Source organism: Bombina bombina, chromosome 2 (genome assembly GCF_027579735.1).
Source record: "Bombina bombina isolate aBomBom1 chromosome 2, aBomBom1.pri, whole genome shotgun sequence".
NCBI classification, from domain to species: Eukaryota; Metazoa; Chordata; class Amphibia; order Anura; family Bombinatoridae; genus Bombina; species Bombina bombina.
This window is the reverse complement of record NC_069500.1, coordinates 1,130,470,045-1,130,490,348: the sequence shown is the minus strand read 5'-3', so window position 1 is coordinate 1,130,490,348 and position 20,304 is coordinate 1,130,470,045. Positions and strand designations below refer to the sequence as shown.

The 20,304-nt window shown below is 41.5% G+C and overlaps 1 protein-coding gene and 1 non-coding gene across 2 annotated transcripts in view; both read left to right on the top strand.

Moving 5' to 3' along the window:
- Positions 1-20,021, top strand: part of NAF1 (nuclear assembly factor 1 ribonucleoprotein) — a 108,953-nt gene extending 88,932 nt beyond the window's left edge. The window contains exons 5-6 of the mRNA XM_053700232.1: positions 19,056-19,149; positions 19,990-20,021. Of these exons, the coding sequence (XP_053556207.1) occupies positions 19,056-19,149; positions 19,990-20,021 (126 nt within the window). The remainder of the gene's footprint in view (positions 1-19,055; positions 19,150-19,989) is intronic.
- Positions 10,317-10,482, top strand: LOC128650557 (U1 spliceosomal RNA). The gene has a single exon (XR_008400851.1). It is a non-coding gene; the product is annotated as a U1 spliceosomal RNA (small nuclear RNA).
- Positions 20,022-20,304: the final 283 nt, after the last annotated feature.

Sequence of the window (20,304 nt, the reverse complement as noted above, 5' to 3'; positions counted from 1 at the left end):
TGGTTTCTCCGAGTCGGTCATTGATACCTTGATTCAGGCTCGAAAGCCTGTCACCAGGAAAATCTATCATAAGATATGGTGTAAATATCTTCATTGGTGTGAATCCAAGGGTTACTCGTGGAGTAAGGTCAGGATTCCCAGGATACTATCTTTTCTCCAAGAAGGATTGGAAAAGGGATTATCGGCTAGTTCCTTAAAGGGACAGATTTCTGCTCTGTCTATTATTTTGCACAAGCGCCTGGCTGATGTTCCAGATGTTCAGGCGTTTTGTCAGGCTTTGGTTAGAATCAGGCCTGTGTTTAAACCTGTTCGCCGCCATGGAGTTTAAATTTAGTTCTTAAAGTTCTTCAAGGGGTTCCGTTTGAACCGTTGCATTCCATAGATATCAAGCTTTTATCTTGGAAAGTTCTGTTTTTAGTAGCTATCTCTTTGGCTCGAAGAGTTTCAGAGTTATCTGCCTTGCAGTATGATTCTCCTTATCTGATCTTCCATGCAGATAAGGTAGTTTTGCGTACCAAACCTGGGTTTCTTCCTAAGGTAGTATCTAATAGGAATATCAATCAGGAAATTGTTCTTCCGTCACTGTGTCCTAATCCTTCTTCAAAGAAGGAACGTCTGTTACACAATCTTGGCGTGGTTCGTGCTTTAAAGTTTTATTTGCAAGCTACTAAGGATTTTCGTCAAACATCTGCATTGTTTGTTGTCTACTCTGGAAAGAGGAGAGGCCAAAAGGCTTCGGCAACTTCTCTTTCTTTTTGGCTAAGAAGCATAATCCATTTAGCTTGAGACTGCTGGCCAGCAGCCTCCTGAAAGAATTACAGCTCATTCTACTAGAGCGGTAGCTTCCACATGGGCTTTTAAACATGAGGCCTCTGTTGAACAGATTTGTAAGGCGGCAACTTGGTCTTCGCTTCATACTTTTTCTAAATTCTACAAATTTGATACTTTTGCTTCCTTGGAGGCTATTTTTGGGAGAAAGGTCTTACAGACAGTGGTGCCTTCCGTTTAAGTACCTGCCTTGTCCCTCCCTTCATCCGTGTCCTAAAGCTTTGGTATTGGTATCCCACAAGTAATGGATGAACCCGTGGACTGGATACACCTTACAAGAGAAAACAAAATTTATGCTTACCTGATAAATTTATTTCTCTTGTGGTGTATCCAGTCCACGGCCCGCCATGTCACTTTAAGGCAGGTGTTTTTATTTTTTAAAACTACAGTCACCACTGCACCCTATAGTTTCTCCTTTTTCTTACTTGTCTTCGGTCGAATGACTGGAGGTGGGGGTTAGGGGAGGAGCTATATAGACAGCTCTGCTGTGGGTGTCCTCTTGCAACTTCCTGTTGGGAAGGAGAATATCCCACAAGTAATGGATGAACCCGTGGACTGAATACACCACAAGAGAGAGAAATTTATCAGGTAAGCATAAATTTTGTTTTTATGGTGGTTATGATTTTTTGTATAAAGCACAATTATTTTCAAATTGTTGTGTTTGTTGATGCTTTCTACTCCTTTCTTTATCAACCCACTGCTTGGCTATTCGTTAAACTGAATTGTGGGTGTGGTGAGGGGTGTATTTGGAGGCATTTTGAGGTTTGGGAAACTTTGCCCCTCCTGGTAGGATTGTATATCCCATACGTCACTAGCTTATGGACTCTTGCCAATATGAAAGAAATGAATTTATCAGGTAAGTTCTTACATAAATTATGTTTTTCTCCAACATAGGTGTGTCCGGTCCACGGCGTCATCCTTACTTGTGGGATATTCTCTTCCCCAACAGGAAATGGCAAAGAGCCCAGCAAAGCTGGTCACATGATCCCTCCTAGGCTCCGCCTACCCCAGTCATTCTCTTTGCCGTTGTACAGGCAACATCTCCACGGAGATGGCTTAGAGTTTTTTAGTGTTTAACTGTAGTTTTTATTATTCAATCAAGAGTTTGTTATTTTGAAATAGTGCTGGTATGTACTATTTACTCAGAAACAGAAAAGAGATGAAGATTTCTGTTTGTATGAGGAAAATGATTTTAGCAACCGTCACTAAAATCCATGGCTGTTCCACACAGGACTGTTGAGAGCAATTAACTTCAGTTGGGGGAACAGTGAGCAGTCTCTTGCTGCTTGAGGTATGACACATTCTAACAAGACGATGTAATGCTGGAAGCTGTCATTTTCCCTATGGGATCCGGTAAGCCATGTTTATTACGATCGTAAATAAGGGCTTCACAAGGGCTTATTAAGACTGTAGACTTTTTCTGGGCTAAATCGATTCATTATTAACACATATTTAGCCTTGAGGAATCATTTTATCTGGGTATTTTGATATAATAATATCGGCAGGCACTGTTTTAGACACCTTATTCTTTAGGGGCTTTCCCAAATCATAGGCAGAGCCTCATTTTCGCGCCGGTGTTGCGCACTTGTTTTTGAGAGGCATGGCATGCAGTCGCATGTGAGAGGAGCTCTGATACTTAGAAAAGACTTTCTGAAGGCGTCATTTGGTATCGTATTCCCCTTTGGGCTTGGTTGGGTCTCAGCAAAGCAGATACCAGGGACTGTAAAGGGGTTAAAGTTCAAAACGGCTCCGGTTCCGTTATTTTAAGGGTTAAAGCTTCCAAATTTGGTGTGCAATACTTTTAAGGCTTTAAGACACTGTGGTGAAAATTTGGTGAATTTTGAACAATTCCTTCATGTTTTTTCGCAATTGCAGTAATAAAGTGTGTTCAGTTTAAAATTTAAAGTGACAGTAACGGTTTTATTTTAAAACGTTTTTTGTACTTTGTTATCAAGTTTATGCCTGTTTAACATGTCTGAACTACCAGATAGACTGTGTTCTGAATGTGGGGAAGCCAGAATTCCTATTCATTTAAATAAATGTGATTTATGTGACAATGACAATGATGCCCAAGATGATTCCTCAAGTGAGGGGAGTAAGCATGGTACTGCATCATTCCCTCCTTCGTCTACACGAGTCTTGCCCACTCAGGAGGCCCCTAGTACATCTAGCGCGCCAATACTCCTTACTATGCAACAATTAACGGCTGTAATGGATAATTCTGTCAAAAACATTTTAGCCAAAATGAACACTTATCAGCGTAAGAGCGACTGCTCTGTTTTAGATACTGAAGAGCATGACGACGCTGATAATAATGTTTCTGAAGGGCCCCTAACCCAGTCTGATGGGGCCAGGGAGGTTTTGTCTGTGGGAGAAATTACTGATTCAGGGAACATTTCTCAACAAGCTGAACCTGATGTGATTACGTTTAAATTTAAGTTGGAACATCTCCGCATTCTGCTTAAGGAGGTATTATCCAGAGAAACTATGTAAAATGGACAAGTTCCTAGAGGTGCCGGGGCTCCCAGAAGCTTTTCCTATACCCAAGCGGGTGGCGGACATTGTTAATAAAGAATGGGAAAGGCCCGGTATTCCTTTCGTCCCTCCCCCCATATTTAAAAAATTGTTTCCTAGGGTCGACCCCAGAAAGGACTTATGGCAGACAGTCCCCAAGGTCGAGGGAGCGGTTTCCACTTTAAACAAACGCACCACTATACCCATAGAGGATAGTTGTGCTTTCAAAGATCCTATGGATAAAAAATTAGAAGGTTTGCTTAAAAAGATGTTTGTTCAGCAGGGTTACCTTCTACAACCAATTTCATGCATTGTCCCTGTCGCTACAGCCGCATGTTTCTGGTTCGATGAGCTGATAAAGGCGGTCGATAGTGATTCTCCTCCTTATGAGGAGATTATGGACAAAATCAATGCTCTCAAATTGGCTAATTCTTTCACCCTAGACGCCACTTTGCAATTGGCTAGGTTAGCGGCTAAGAATTCTGGGTTTGCTATTGTGGCGCGCAGAGCGCTTTGGTTGAAATCTTGGTCGGCTGATGCGTCTTCCAAGAACAAGCTACTTAACATTCCTTTCAAGGGGAAAACGCTGTTTGGCCCTGACTTGAAAGAGATTATCTCTGATATCACTGGGGGTAAGGGCCACGCCCTTCCTCAGGATCGGCCTTTCAAGGCAAAAAATAAACCTAATTTTCGTCCCTTTCGTAGAAACGGACCAGCCCAAAGTGCTACGTCCTCTAAGCAAGAGGGTAATACTTCTCAAGCCAAGCCAGCTTGGAGACCAATGCAAGGCTGGAACAAGGGAAAGCAGGCCAAGAAACCTGCCACTGCTACCAAGACAGCATGAAATGTTGGCCCCCGATCCGGGACCGGATCTGGTGGGGGGCAGACTCTCTCTCTTCGCTCAGGCTTGGGCAAGAGATGTTCTGGATCCTTGGGCGCTAGAAATAGTCTCCCAAGGTTATCTTCTGGAATTCAAGGGACTTCCCCCAAGGGGGAGGTTCCACAGGTCTCAGTTGTCTTCAGACCACATAAAAAGACAGGCATTCTTACATTGTGTAGAAGACCTGTTAAAAATGGGAGTGATTCATCCTGTTCCATTAAGAGAACAAGGGATGGGGTTCTACTCCAATCTGTTCATAGTTCCCAAAAAAGAGGGAACGTTCAGACCAATCTTAGATCTCAAGATCTTAAACAAGTTTCTCAAGGTTCCATCGTTCAAGATGGAAACCATTCGAACTATTCTTCCTTCCATCCAGGAAGGTCAATTCATGACCACGGTGGATTTAAAGGATGCGTATCTACATATTCCTATCCACAAGGAACATCATCGGTTCCTAAGGTTCGCATTCCTGGACAAGCATTACCAGTTCGTGGCGCTTCCTTTCGGATTAGCCACTGCTCCAAGGATTTTCACAAAGGTACTAGGGTCCCTTCTAGCTGTGCTAAGACCAAGGGGCATTGCTGTAGTACCTTACTTGGACGACATTCTGATTCAAGCGTCGTCCCTTCCTCAAGCAAAGGCTCACACGGACATTGTCCTGGCCTTTCTCAGATCTCACGGATGGAAAGTGAACGTGGAAAAGAGTTCTCTATCTCCGTCAACAAGGGTTCCCTTCTTGGGAACAATAATAGACTCCTTAGAAATGAGGATTTTTCTGACAGAGGCCAGAAAAACAAAACTTCTAGACTCTTGTCGGATACTTCATTCCGTTCCTCTTCCTTCCATAGCTCAGTGCATGGAAGTGATCGGGTTGATGGTAGCGGCAATGGACATAGTTCCTTTTGCGCGCATTCATCTAAGACCATTACAACTGTGCATGCTCAGTCAGTGGAATGGGGACTATACAGACTTGTCTCCGAAGATACAAGTAAATCAGAGGACCAGAGACTCACTCCGTTGGTGGCTGTCCCTGGACAACCTGTCACAAGGGATGACATTCCGCAGACCAGAGTGGGTCATTGTCACGACCGACGCCAGTCTGATGGGCTGGGGCGCGGTCTGGGGATCCCTGAAAGCTCAGGGTCTTTGGTCTCGGGAAGAATCTCTTCTACCGATAAATATTCTGGAACTGAGAGCGATATTCAATGCTCTCAAGGCTTGGCCTCAGCTAGCGAGGGCCAAGTTCATACGGTTTCAATCAGACAACATGACAACTGTTGCGTACATCAACCATCAGGGGGGAACAAGGAGTTCCCTAGCGATGGAAGAAGTGACCAAAATCATTCTATGGGCGGAGTCTCACTCCTGCCACCTGTCTGCTATCCACATCCCAGGAGTGGAAAATTGGGAAGCGGATTTTCTGAGTTGTCAGACATTGCATCCGGGGGAGTGGGAACTCCATCCGGAAATCTTTGCCCAAGTCACTCAGCTGTGGGGCATTCCAGACATGGATCTGATGGCCTCTCGTCAGAACTTCAAAGTTCCTTGCTACGGGTCCAGATCCAGGGATCCCAAGGCGGCTCTAGTGGATGCACTAGTAGCACCTTGGACCTTCAAACTAGCTTATGTGTTCCCGCCGTTTCCTCTCATCCCCAGGCTGGTAGCCAGGATCAATCAGGAGAGGGCGTCGGTGATCTTGATAGCTCCTGCGTGGCCACGCAGGACTTGGTATGCAGATCTGGTGAATATGTCATCGGCTCCACCTTGGAAGCTACCTTTGAGACGAGACCTTCTTGTTCAGGGTCCGTTCGAACATCCGAATCTGGTTTCACTCCAGCTGACTGCTTGGAGATTGGACGCTTGATCTTATCGAAGCGAGGGTTCTCAGATTCTGTTATCGATACTCTTGTTCAGGCCAGAAAGCCTGTAACTAGAAAGATTTACCACAAAATTTGGAAAAAATATATCTGTTGGTGTGAATCTAAAGGATTCCCTTGGGACAAGGTTAAGATTCCTAAGATTCTATCCTTCCTTCAAGAAGGATTGGAAAAAGGATTATCTGCAAGTTCCCTGAAGGGACAGATTTCTGCCTTGTCTGTGTTACTTCACAAAAAGCTGGCAGCTGTGCCAGATGTTCAAGCCTTTGTTCAGGCTCTGGTTAGAATTAAGCCTGTTTACAAACCTTTGACTCCTCCTTGGAGTCTCAATTTAGTTCTTTCAGTTCTTCAGGGGGTTCCGTTTGAACCCTTACATTCCGTTGATATTAAGTTATTATCTTGGAAAGTTTTGTTTTTAGTTGCAATTTCTTCTGCTAGAAGAGTTTCAGAATTATCTGCTCTGCAGTGTTCTCCTCCTTATCTGGTGTTCCATGCAGATAAGGTGGTTTTACGTACTAAACCTGGTTTTCTTCCAAAAGTTGTTTCTAACAAAAACATTAACCAGGAGATTATCGTACCTTCTCTGTGTCCGAAACCAGTTTCAAAGAAGGAACGTTTGTTGCACAATTTGGATGTTGTTCGCGCTCTAAAATTCTATTTAGATGCTACAAAGGATTTTAGACAAACATCTTCCTTGTTTGTTGTTTATTCCGGTAAAAGGAGAGGTCAAAAAGCAACTTCTACCTCTCTCTCTTTTTGGATTAAAAGCATCATCAGATTGGCTTACGAGACTGCCGGACGGCAGCCTCCCGAAAGAATCACAGCTCATTCCACTAGGGCTGTGGCTTCCACATGGGCCTTCAAGAACGAGGCTTCTGTTGATCAGATATGTAGGGCAGCGACTTGGTCTTCACTGCACACTTTTACCAAATTTTACAAGTTTGATACTTTTGCTTCTTCTGAGGCTATTTTTGGGAGAAAGGTTTTGCAAGCCGTGGTGCCTTCCATTTAGGTGACCTGATTTGCTCCCTCCCTTCATCCGTGTCCTAAAGCTTTGGTATTGGTTCCCACAAGTAAGGATGACGCCGTGGACCGGACACACCTATGTTGGAGAAAACAGAATTTATGTTTACCTGATAAATTACTTTCTCCAACGGTGTGTCCGGTCCACGGCCCGCCCTGGTTTTTTTAATCAGGTCTGATAATTTATTTTCTTTAACTACAGTCACCACGGTACCATATGGTTTCTCCTATGCAAATATTCCTCCTTAACGTCGGTCGAATGACTGGGGTAGGCGGAGCCTAGGAGGGATCATGTGACCAGCTTTGCTGGGCTCTTTGCCATTTCCTGTTGGGGAAGAGAATATCCCACAAGTAAGGATGACGCCGTGGACCGGACACACCGTTGGAGAAAGTAATTTATCAGGTAAACATAAATTCTGTTTTTCCCTCTTTGGGATGCTACAGTATTTTACATATATTGTGCTATTGTTCTTTAGCGCTACGCAATAACATATTACCCTCTGTAGGATTTTACCTTGTTTTATTCTCTTCTATTGTTATTTATTGCTGTGCAATAATATGTTTTTCCTTGGGATACTACAGTATTTTACATGTCTTGTAATGTTATTATGCATTACTATGCAATAACATATTTTTCCTGCTAAGGGATTCTACAATATCCTTAATATCTTGTGCTGGGGATATTTATTGCTGTACTACAGTATTCTACATACAGTATCTCACAAAAGTGAGTACACCCCTCAAATTTTTGTAAATATTTTATTATATCTTTTCATGTGACAACACTGAAGAAATTACCTTTTGCTACAATGTAAAGTAGTAAATGTACAGCCTGTATGACAGTTTAAATTTGTTGTCCCCTCAAAATAACTCAACATACAGATATTAATGTCTAAACCGTTGGCAACAAAAGTGAGTACACCCCTAAATGGAAATGTCCAAATTGGGCCCAAAGTGTCAATATTTTGTGTGGCCACCATTATTTTCCAGCACTGCCTTAACTCTCTTGGGCATGGAGTTCACCAGAGCTTCACAGGTTGCCATTGGAGTCCTCTTCCATGACGACATCACAGAGCTGGTGGGTATTAGAGACCTTGCGCTCCTCCACCTTCCGTCTGATGATGCCCCATAGATGCTCAATAGGGTTTATGTCTGGAGACATGCTTGACCAGTCCATCACCTTTACCCTCCGTTTCTTTAGCAAGGCAGTGGTCATCTTGGAGGTGTGTTTAGGGTTGTTGCCAAAGGGAGGGTATCATGCTCTGCTTCAGTATGTCACAGTACATATTTGCATTCATACTCAATGAACTGTAGCTCCCCAGTGCCGACATCACTCATGCAGGCCCAGACCATGACACTCCAACCACCATTCTTGACTGTAGGCAAGACTAACTTGTCTTTGTACTCCTCATCTGGTTGCCGCCACACACGCTTGACACCATCTGAACCAAATAAGTTTATCTTGGTCTCATCGGACCACAGGACATGGTTCCAGTAATCCATGTCCTTAGTCTGCTTGTCTTCAGCAAACTGTTTGCGGACTTTCTTGTGCATCATCTTTAGAAGAGGCTTCCTTCTGTGATGAGAGCTATGCAGACCAATTTGATGCAGTGTGTGGCGTATGGTCTGAGCACTGACAGGTTGACCCCCCCCCAGCCCTTCAACTTCTGCAGCAATGCTGGCAGCACTCCTATGTCTATTTCCCAAAGTCAACCTTTGGATATGACGCTGATCATGTACACTCAACTTCTTTGGTCAACAATGGCGAGGCCTGTTCTGAGTGGAACCTGTACTGTGAAAACGCTGTATGGTCTTGCCCACCGTGCTGCAGCTCAGTTTCAGGGTCTTTGCAATCTTCTTATAGCCTAGGCCATATTTATATAGAGCAACAATTCTTTTTTTCAGATCCTCAGAGTTCTTTGCCATGAGTAGCCATGCTGAACTTCCAGTGACCAGTATGAGAGAGTGTGAGAGCGTTGACACCAAATTTAACACACCTGCTCCCACTTCACACCTGAGATCTTGTAACACTAATGAGTCACATGAAAATGGCTAATTGGGCGCAACTTGGACATTTTCACTCAGGGGTGTACCCTCTTTTGTTGCCAATGGTTTAGACATTAATGGCTGTGCGTTGAGTTATTTTGAGGGGACAGCAAATTTACACTGTTATACAGGCTGAACATACAGGCTGAACACTCACTACTTTACATTGTAGTAGCAAAGTGTCATTTCTTCAGTGTTGTCACATGAAAAGATATAATAAAATATTTACAAAAATGTGTACTCAACTTTTGTAAGATACTGTAACTTGCTGTGCAATAACATGATTTCCCTGCTATGGGATTCCATGGTATTTTTCATGTCTCTTCTTGTGGTTATTTATTGCGGTTTAATAAACTAATTTTCCTTTAAGGAATACTTCAGTATTTAAATATCTTATACTGTTGTTTATTGCTATGCAATCTTATATTTTTTTTCCTCTATAAAAGCTACAGTATTTTATGTATTTTGTACTGTTCTTATTTATTTCCTTGCAATAACCCATCTTTCCCTCTATGGGATATTACAGTATTTTACTTATATTGTACAGTTCTATTATTGCTATGTAATAAATTTTTCCATCTATAGGATATTTCAATATTTTACTTATCTTGTAATGTTGTTCTTATTGCGGTGCAATAATAGATTTTTTTTCCTCTAAGGAAATACAGTATTTTATTTATTTTGTACTGTTATTTTTTGCCTTGCAATAACCTATTTCCCTCTTTGGGATACTACAATATTCCATATCTGGTGCTATTTATAGCTGCACAATAACATATGTTTGCCTCTATATGATACTACCATATTTTATATTATATACTGTTGCTGTTTATTTAGTTCTGTGCAGTAACATAATTGCCTCTATGGATCATAGGGTATTTTGTGTATCTTGTAATGTTTTTTTATTGCTGCGCAAAAATATAATTTTCAGTTTGGGGAATACTAAAGGATTTTCAAAAGCTGTGTTTTGTTTTTTTTTGTTTTTTTGAGGGACTCTCAGTTTTGGCTGTGTGAAAAGTATTTAGGATCTACACACATAAGAAATATTATTAATCTTGTATGGGTGTTATTGTGCAATATTAAGCACCATGGCAGATGCGACTATTTTCCATATTTGCCCTACCATACTAAGATTACTGTGCATCAATATACTTGCCTGTCAGGGAAGTTTTAGCCATGATCACCAAGGTGGCTCTCCCAGGGCGAGGCTGGTTCATTGCACTCTGAGCCTGCTGTCCTCTGCGATTTCCACACATGTAGGAAACTCGACTGCACAATTATGGTAGTGGGGTACTGCGTGCACGCTTTCCCCAGACTAAAAAGGGGCCTTATACTCCGGTACACAGCAATTGTTTTTAGTTCAAGGCTTGTACTATTCTTATTGCTGTGCAATGGTTTGTTTTATTTTGGAGGTAGTTCGATCAGTTTTGCTATATCTCCTTCTCTACCTTTCTGGCTGTGGTATTCCATAACGTTATTGTGCCTTATTTTTTCTTCGGTATGTTCCATGCTTGGTACTATGATCTGTTATACCTTATTGATATAAATATGCGTCTCTATCCTTTTTCATGTTCTGTGCTATGGTAGGCTACAGTATCAATAGCTTTGTGCTATTGTTGCACATAGCCATACTTCTGTACAGTACCTTTGTCGGATGATATTAGCGAATATTGTTTGAGTTCCTGTTATTTAAGACGTTCTGTCCTCCATTGGTTCCATGATCAGGGCTGTGGTTTTTCTCTCCCCTAAGTAATCTGTTAGTCTGGATTTTAATCTGCTGGATAACCCCTCAAGGGGTAGATCTTCAGGCTTTATTTTCATTCAAGATCTCAGAGTCCTCCAGTGGCTCAAGTGGAAAAACTACCCTAAAGTTAGAAATTGAGTAATCCTAGCATTACCCGGGCTGTGGATAAGCCCGATATAACATGATAAATCGTCTGAGTGCATTGAGTCACCGCATGAAACATATATACGATGCACTGTAATTCACACATCTTCACTATCTTTTTTTTGCCTCCGCCTGGAGGGTTCAAGGGGGGTGATGCCAGAGGCAGAACTTTTTTTACTTTCTGCAATAATTTTTCATTAAATTCATTTTATATTAGGCATTAACACTAAAGCACCATATCGATTGGACTGGAGAAAAAAGCAATTTTTAAATTTGTATAATATATTACAGCAGCTGAAAATATAATTGAAAATTAGCTACAAAAATAAATTAAAAAAAAATTAAGATTTTAAAATGTCTCTTGAATAAATATTTAATTTGCTGTTGGTCTGACATATAATTAATTATAAGGTAAAACTGTAGTAATAAAAAGGTGTTCACAAGAATGTCTTATATTCAGGCGTCACAGCTTTTTCGACCAGAAAAGAGCTACGGATTGTGGTTTAAAACATCCATGAGAACCAGTCTTTCTCCATATTTGACTGGTTGCACTTTGTTAGGGAAACTTACACAGTGCAGCCAGAACACAGCACTATTTGAAGATAACGGCCTGATGCACAGCAGCTCTGCAAAGCGAAAGAGCTAACAGCTCCTGCAAGTGTCCCATTCTTTCTGCAGACATGCTACATTTTCTGCAATGACGTCTCAGATCACAGCATGTTCTGCCTTGGGGAGATCTGCATTATTATTATTATTATTATTATTTTGAATTTCTGTTTGCAGTTTGAATTGGGAGTTCATCAGTGATCTCATTCTTGATGTAATTAATATATAGTCAGGAAGACAGTTAGATTTCTAAGCTTATTGTGTGAGAATTTAGATGATTCCTATGAAAAACTTTACGTATTAAATAACAAATTCTCACTTTTACATTTTCTAATATTACACAAGTCACACATTTTATAAAAAGTACAGATGAACCTTTTATAGTTTTTGGCAGAAAATGTAAATGTCAAGTTTACATCTACAGAATTTACCAATGTCTTAACTTCTTAACTAATAGACAGCTGCAAACAAGATGTCACAAATGTAATCATTTTATTTGCTCAAAAAGCTATACTGAAATACTTTGCCATTTTCAAATATTAAAGGGATAGAAAAGTCAAAATTGAAATGTGCTCGGGTGCATTTCTATTTGACATACAAGCATTTTCTCCAACATAGGTGTGTCCGGTCCACGGCGTCATCCTTACTTGTGGGATATTCTCTTCCCCAACAGGAAATGGCAAAGAGCCCAGCAAAGCTGGTCACATGATCCCTCCTAGGCTCCGCCTACCCCAGTCATTCTCTTTGCCGTTGCACAGGCAACATCTCCACGGAGATGGCTAAGAGTTTTTTGGTGTTTAAATGTAGTTTTTATCCTTCAATCAAGTGTTTGTTATTTTAAAATAGTGCTGGTATGTACTATTTACTCTGAAACAGAAAAGAGAGGAAGATTTCTGTTTGTAAGAGGAAGATGATTTTAGCAAACGTTACTAAAATCGATTGCTGTTTCCACACAGGACTGTTGAGATGAAGTAACTTCAGTTGGGGGAAACAGTTGGCAGACTTTTCTGCTTGAGGTATGACTGGCCACATTTCTAACAAGACTATGTAATGCTGGAAGGCTGTCATTTCCCCTATGGGGACCGGTAAGCCATTTTCTTAGATTAAGTAAAAGAATAAAGGGCTTCATAAGGGCTTAAAAAACTGGTAGACATTTTTCTGGGCTAAAACGATTACTTTGATAAGCATATTTTGCAGATTATAACTCTTAATAGTTATTATAATCTTGGGGATTGTGTTAAAAAACGGCAGGCACTGTATTGGACACCTTTTTCAGATGGGGGCCTTTTCTAGTCATAGGCAGAGCCTCATTTTCGCGCCACTAATGCGCAGTTGTTTTTGGAAAGCAAGGCATGCAGATGCATGTGTGAGGAGCTAAGAACCACTGAAAAAGCTTATAGAAGGCGTCATTTGGTATCGTATTCCCCTCTGGGCTTGGTTGGGTCTCAGCAAAGCAGATAGCTGGGACTGTATAGGGGTTAAATGTAAAAACGGCTCCGGTTCCGTTATTTTAAGGGTTAAAGCTTTCAAATTTGGTGTGCAATACTTTTAAGGCTTTAAGACAATGTGAAATTTTGGTGAATTTTGAACAATTCCTTCATACTTTTTCACATATTCAGTAATAAAGTGTGTTCAGTTTAAAATTTAAAGTGACAATAACGGTTTTATTTTAAAACGTTTTTTGTGCTTTGTTGACAAGTTTAAGCCTGTTTAACATGTCTGTACCATCAGATAAGCTATGTTCTATATGTATGAAAACTAAGGTTTCTCCCCATTTAAATTTATGTGATAATTGTGCCATAGTGTCCAAACAAAGTAGGGACAATGATGCCACAGATAATGATATTGCCCAAGATGATTCCTCAAATGAGGGGAGTAAGCATGATACTGCATCATCCCCTTCTGTGTCTACACCAGTTTTGCCCACATAAGAGGCCCCTAGTAAATCTAGTGCGCCAATACTTATTACCATGCAACAATTAACGGCTGTAATGGATAATTCTATTGCAAACATTTTATCCAAAATGCCTACTTATCAGAGAAAGCGCGATTGCTCTGTTTTAAACACTGAAGAGCAAGAGGACGCTGATGATAACTGTTCTGACATACCCTCACACCAATCTGAAGGGGCCAGGAGGGAGGTTTTGTCTGAGGGAGAAATTTCAGATTCAGGAAAAATTTCTCAACAAGCTGAACCTGATGTTGTAACATTTAAATTTAAATTAGAACATCTCCGCGCACTGCTTAAGGAGGTATTATCTACTCTGGATGATTGTGACAATTTGGTCATTCCAGAGAAATTATGTAAGATGGACAAGTTCCTAGAGGTTCCGGTGCCCCCCGATGCTTTTCCTATACCCAAGCGGGTGGCGGACATAGTAAATATTGAGTGGGAAAGGCCCGGCATACCTTTTGTTCCTCCCCCTATATTTAAGAAATTATTTCCTATAGTCGACCCCAGAAAGGACTTATGGCAGACAGTCCCCAAGGTCGAGGGGGCGGTTTCTACTCTAAACAAACGCACGACTATTCCTATAGAAGATAGTTGTGCTTTCAAGATCCTATGGGTAAAAAATTAGAGGGTTTGCTTAAAAAGATGTTTGTTCAGCAAGGTTACCTTCTACAACCAATTTCATGCATTGTTCCTGTCACTACGGCAGCGTGTTTCTGGTTCGAAGAACTAGAAAAGTCGCTCAATAAAGAATCTTCGTATGAGGAGGTTATGGACAGAGTTCAAGCACTTAAATTGGCTAACTCTTTTATTTTAGATGCCGCTTTGCAATTAGCTAGATTAGCGGCGAAAAATTCAGGGTTTGCTATCGTGGCGTGCAGAGCGCTTTGGCTAAAGTCTTGGTCAGCGGATGTGTCTTCCAAGACAAAATTGCTTAACATCCCTTTCAAGGGTAAAACACTGTTTGGTCCTGATTTGAAAGAGATTATTTCAGACATCACCGGGGGAAAGGGCCACGCCCTCCCTCAGGATAGGTCTTTTAAGGCTAAAAATAAGCCTAATTTTCGTCCCTTTCGCAGAAACGGACCAGCCTCTAATTCTACATCCTCTAAGCAAGAGGGTAATACTTCACAACCCAAACCAGCCTGGAGACCGATGCAAGGCTGGAACAAGGGTAAGCAGGCCAAGAAGCCTGCCACTGCTACCAAAACAGCATGAAGGGATGGCCCCCGATCCGGGACCGGATCTGGTGGGGGGCAGACTTTCTCTCTTTGCTCAGGCTTGGGCAAGAGATGTTCAGGATCCTTGGGCACTAGAAATAGTTTCTCAGGGTTATCTCCTGGAATTCAAGGAACTACCCCCAAGGGGAAGGTTCCACAGGTCTCAATTATCTTCAAACCAAATAAAAAGACAGGCATTCTTACATTGTGTAGAAGACCTGTTAAAGATGGGAGTAATCCATCCAGTTCCAATAGGAGAACAAGGGATGGGGTTTTACTCCAACCTGTTCATAGTTCCCAAAAAAGAGGGAACATTCAGACCAATTTTAGATCTCAAGATCCTAAACAAATTTCTCAGGGTTCCATCGTTCAAAATGGAAACCATTCGAACGATCCTTCCCACCATCCTGGAAGGTCAATTCATGACCACGGTGGATTTAAAGGATGCGTACCTACATATTCCTATCCACAAGGAACATCATCAGTTCCTAAGGTTCGCTTTTCTGGACAAGCATTACCAGTTTGTGGCGCTTCCATTCGGATTAGCCACTGCTCCGAGAATTTTCACAAAGGTACTAGGGTCCCTTCTAGCGGTTCTAAGACCAAGGGGCATTGCAGTAGTACCTTACTTGGACGACATCCTGATTCAAGCGTTGTCTCTGTCAAAAGCAAAGGCTCATACGGACATCGTCCTAGCCTTTCTCAGATCTCACGGATGGAAAGTGAACAAAGAAAAAAGTTCTCTGTCCCCGTCAACAAGAGTTCCCTTCTTGGGAACAATAATAGATTCCTTAGAAATGAGGATTTTTCTGACAGAGGTCAGAAAATCAAAACTTCTAAGCTCTTGTCAAGTACTTCATTCTGTTCTTCGTCCTTCCATAGCGCAGTGCATGGAAGTAATAGGATTGATGGTTGCAGCAATGGACATAGTTCCTTTTGCACGAATTCATCTAAGACCATTACAACTGTGCATGCTCAGACAGTGGAATGGGGATTATACAGATTTGTCTCCGACGATTCAAGTAGATCAAAGGACCAGAGATTCACTCCGTTGGTGGCTGATCCTGGACAACCTGTCACAGGGAATGAGCTTCCGCAGACCAGAGTGAGTCATTGTCACGACCGACGCCAGTCTGGTGGGCTGGGGCGCGGTCTGGGAACCCCTGAAAGCTCAGGGTCTATGGTCTCGGGAAGAATCTCTTCTCCCGATAAACATTCTGGAACTGAGAGCGATATTCAATGCTCTCAAAGCTTGGCCTCATCTAGCAAAGGCCAAATTCATAAGGTTTCAATCAGACAACATGACGACTGTTGCATATATCAACCATCAGGGGGGAACAAGGAGTTCCCTGGCGATGGAGGAAGTGACCAAGATAATTCAATGGGCGGAGGATCACTCCTGCCACTTGTCTGCAATCCACATCCCAGGAGTGGAAAATTGGGAAGCGGATTTTCTGAGTCGTCAGACATTCCATCCGGGGGAGTGGGAACTCCATCCGGAAATCTTTGCCCAAATAACTCAATTATGGGGCATTCCAGACATGGATCTGATGGCCTCTCGTCAGAACTTCAAGGTTCCTTGTTACGGGTCCAGATCCAGGGATCCCAAGGCGACTCTAGTAGATGCACTAGTAGCACCTTGGACCTTCAACCTAGCTTATGTATTCCCACCGTTTCCTCTCATTCCCAGGCTGGTAGCCAGGATCAATCAGGAGAGGGCTTCGGTGATCTTGTTAGCTCCTGCGTGGCCACGCAGGACTTGGTATGCAGACCTGGTGAATATGTCATCGGCTCCACCATGGAAGCTACCTTTGAGACAGGACCTTCTTGTTCAAGGTCCATTCGAACATCCGAATCTGGTTTCCCTCCAACTGACTGCGTGGAGATTGAACGCTTGATTTTATCAAAGCATGGGTTTTCAGATTCTGTAATAGATACTCTGATTCAGGCTAGAAAGCCTGTAACTAGAAAAATTTACCATAAAATATGGAAAAAATATATCTGTTGGTGTGAATCTAAAGGATTCCCATGGAACAAGATAAAAATTCCTAAGATTCTATCCTTTCTACAAGAAGGTTTGGAGAGAGGATTATCTGCAAGTTCTCTGAAGGGACAGATCTCTGCTTTATCTGTTTTACTTCACAAAAGGCTGGCAGCTGTGCCAGACGTACAAGCGTTTGTTCAGGCTCTGGTTAGAATCAAGCCTGTTTACAGACCTTTGACTCCTCCCTGGAGTCTTAATCTAGTTCTTTCAGTTCTTCAAGGGGTTCCGTTTGAACCCTTACATTCCGTAGATATTAAGTTATTATCTTGGAAAGTTTTGTTTTTGGTTGCAATTTCTTCTGCTAGAAGAGTTTCTGAGTTATCTGCTCTGCAGTGTTCTCCGCCCTATCTGGTGTTCCATGCAGATAAGGTGGTTTTGCGTACTAAGCCTGGTTTTCTTCCGAAAGTTGTTTCCAACAAAAATATTAACCAGGAGATAGTTGTACCTTCTTTGTGTCCGAATCCAGTTTCAAAGAAGGAACGTTTGTTACACAATTTGGACGTAGTCCGTGCTCTAAAATTCTATTTAGAGGCCACTAAAGATTTCAGACAAACATCTTCTTTGTTTGTTTGTTTATTCTGGTAAAAGGAGAGGTCAAAAAGCAACTTCTACCTCTCTTTCTTTTTGGCTTAAAAGCATTATCCGATTGGCTTATGAGACTGCCGGACGGCAGCCTCCTGAAAGAATCACAGCTCACTCCACTAGGGCTGTGGCTTCCACATGGGCCTTCATGAACGAGGCTTCTGTTGACCAGATATGTAAGGCAGCGACTTGGTCTTCACTGCACACTTTTGCCAAATTTTACAAATTTGATACTTTTGCTTCTTCAGAGGCTATTTTTGGGAGAAAGATTTTGCAAGCCGTGGTGCCTTCAATTTAGGTGACCTGATTTGCTCCCTCCCTTCATCCGTGTCCTAAAGCTTTGGTATTGGTTCCCACAAGTAAGGATGACGCCGTGGACCGGACACACCTATGTTGGAGAAAACAGAATTTATGCTTACCTGATAAATTACTTTCTCCAACGGTGTGTCCGGTCCACGGCCCGCCCTGTTTTTTTAATCAGGTCTGATGAATTATTTTCTCTAACTACAGTCACCACGGTATCATATGGTTTCTCCTATGCATATTTCCTCCTGTACGTCGGTCGAATGACTGGGGTAGGCGGAGCCTAGGAGGGATCATGTGACCAGCTTTGCTGGGCTCTTTGCCATTTCCTGTTGGGGAAGAGAATATCCCACAAGTAAGGATGACGCCGTGGACCGGACACACCGTTGGAGAAAGTAATTTATCAGGTAAGCATAAATTCTGTTTTTTGCAATATACTTCCATTAGCAAAAATGCTTCCAGTAGAGGTTATTGCTGTATTTCAGTGGCATACACACAGATATGCTGTGAGGGCCCAGCACCAGTATTCAAACACTACACATAATCAGTGTGTCAGAAGTGGCTTGTCTCTCTGAGCTTGAATACTGGTGCACAGGTCCTCACAGCATATGTGTATATGCCCCCGAAAAATAGTAATAACTTTTACTAGAAGCATTTTTGCTATTGGAAGTATATTGCAAAAACGTGTCTAACTGAAATGTATCAATGCAGATTTCATTTTTGAGATTTCTATCCCTTTTAAATTATAGGAAATTGCTCAATTAGCTGCTACATTATGTTCAACACTAGGCATAACTATTCATTGGGATCTTTATTTTAACTTGCTTTAATTCCTTTGTTTAATTCATAATAACTTAAAGGGATAAGAAAGTCAAACTTAAACTTGCATGATTTAGATAGAGCATGTCATTTTAAGACACTTTATAAAATTCGCTTATATTTTCAAATGTGCTTCGTTCTCTTAGTATACCTTGTTAAACAATGAATACGCACATATCATACACTAGTGGGAGCTGCTGCTAATTGGTGCCTGCACACATTTGTCTCTTGTGATTGGCTAAATAGATATTTTCAGCTTCCTGTGTGCAATGCTGTCCCTTCAGCAATAGATAACAATAGAATAAAGAAAATTTGATAATATAATTAAATTGGAAAGTTGTTTAACATTGTATGTTCTATCTAAATCATAAAAGAACATTTTGGGGTTTACTATCCCTTTAAATATATTTTAGCAGTTTAAGAATTTTTAAACATTTTCCTCAAACTATATTTTTTCATATATTTCTTTACCAGGAACTCCCAGAAGTTGAAACAATATCAATATCTGTTCCTGAAGATGTTGAACTGAAGCCATTTGGGACAGTGTCAGGCATTATTGAACAACTAGGTATGCAAAGGAACATCATTATATTGTGTTTTAGTATTTATAGCATTTCTATTTATAACCACGCCTTAAACAGTCAGTTTTCTGTTTGAAAATCAAATATGTTCAAAGTACTACACAATTTTATATGCAGGTGTATATTTTCTTGTTTTACTATTGATCTTTATTAAGGTGATAGAAAGGGTGCATTTCAGATTTAATATAAGGCAGGGCTTGACAAACCTATGCACCAGGTTTCCACTGTCATCTTCAAATTAGGTCCTGGCACCTAGGTCTGGAGCTCCCAAACACCCATGGGAGCACCCCACTTATTCACGCTGTCCGCAAATTGGAGTAGCTAGCGACACCTAAACTTAAACTGGGTCCATAGCAGTTTTCCTGAGAAGTTTCACTACCACATGCGGGCCTCTAGTATGTGAGGCATCCGCAAAATCACCAGACCTGTGAAAAGGAGGTGCTCAGGTGAATGATTGGACTTTGGAAAGTTTGAGTAAGGAACAGGCTTCTTTTCTCACTCTCCTTAGAAGTGTGTGTAGGAAGTGTCCCAGGTATAAATGCAATGCCAGCCAGAGCTGCCTGATGTTTCAGAATATGGTGGTTGCATACATGGCCTAGCACCCAGTAGTAGGGTTGCACCGATACTAGTATCGGTATCGGTGCCAATACCAAGTATTTGCATGAGTACTTGTACTCATGCAAATGCACCGATACTTAAACCGAATACCTCCACTTCCTACCCATACCCCATCTTGTGGCGTTTTTTTTTTTTCAAACTGCATGTTCCCATTTCATGTTATGCTGGAGTGAAGACTTAACTAAAAATTGTTCACTTCTGTTCTGCAGAAATTATTGGCAGCAGAGTTACTTACTACTGAACATATGTATGACATTTAGATATAGATGATCTGTTAAACTATAGGGATTGTTTCTTAGCAACAGTATGCTCATATATTATTCTGTTTAAACCAAAACCTTTTACGACTGTTAAAGTACAAGATTTTCTGTCTTGTACTACAGTGGGTATTGAAAAGAATCGTCCCCCTTGAAAATCGTCACATTTTGTTGCTTTGCAGCCTGAAAAAGACAGACACCGTTTTTGTTTATCCAGTTTAAATTACACAGTGCAACTTATAACATCCAAGTGAAAGATACAACACC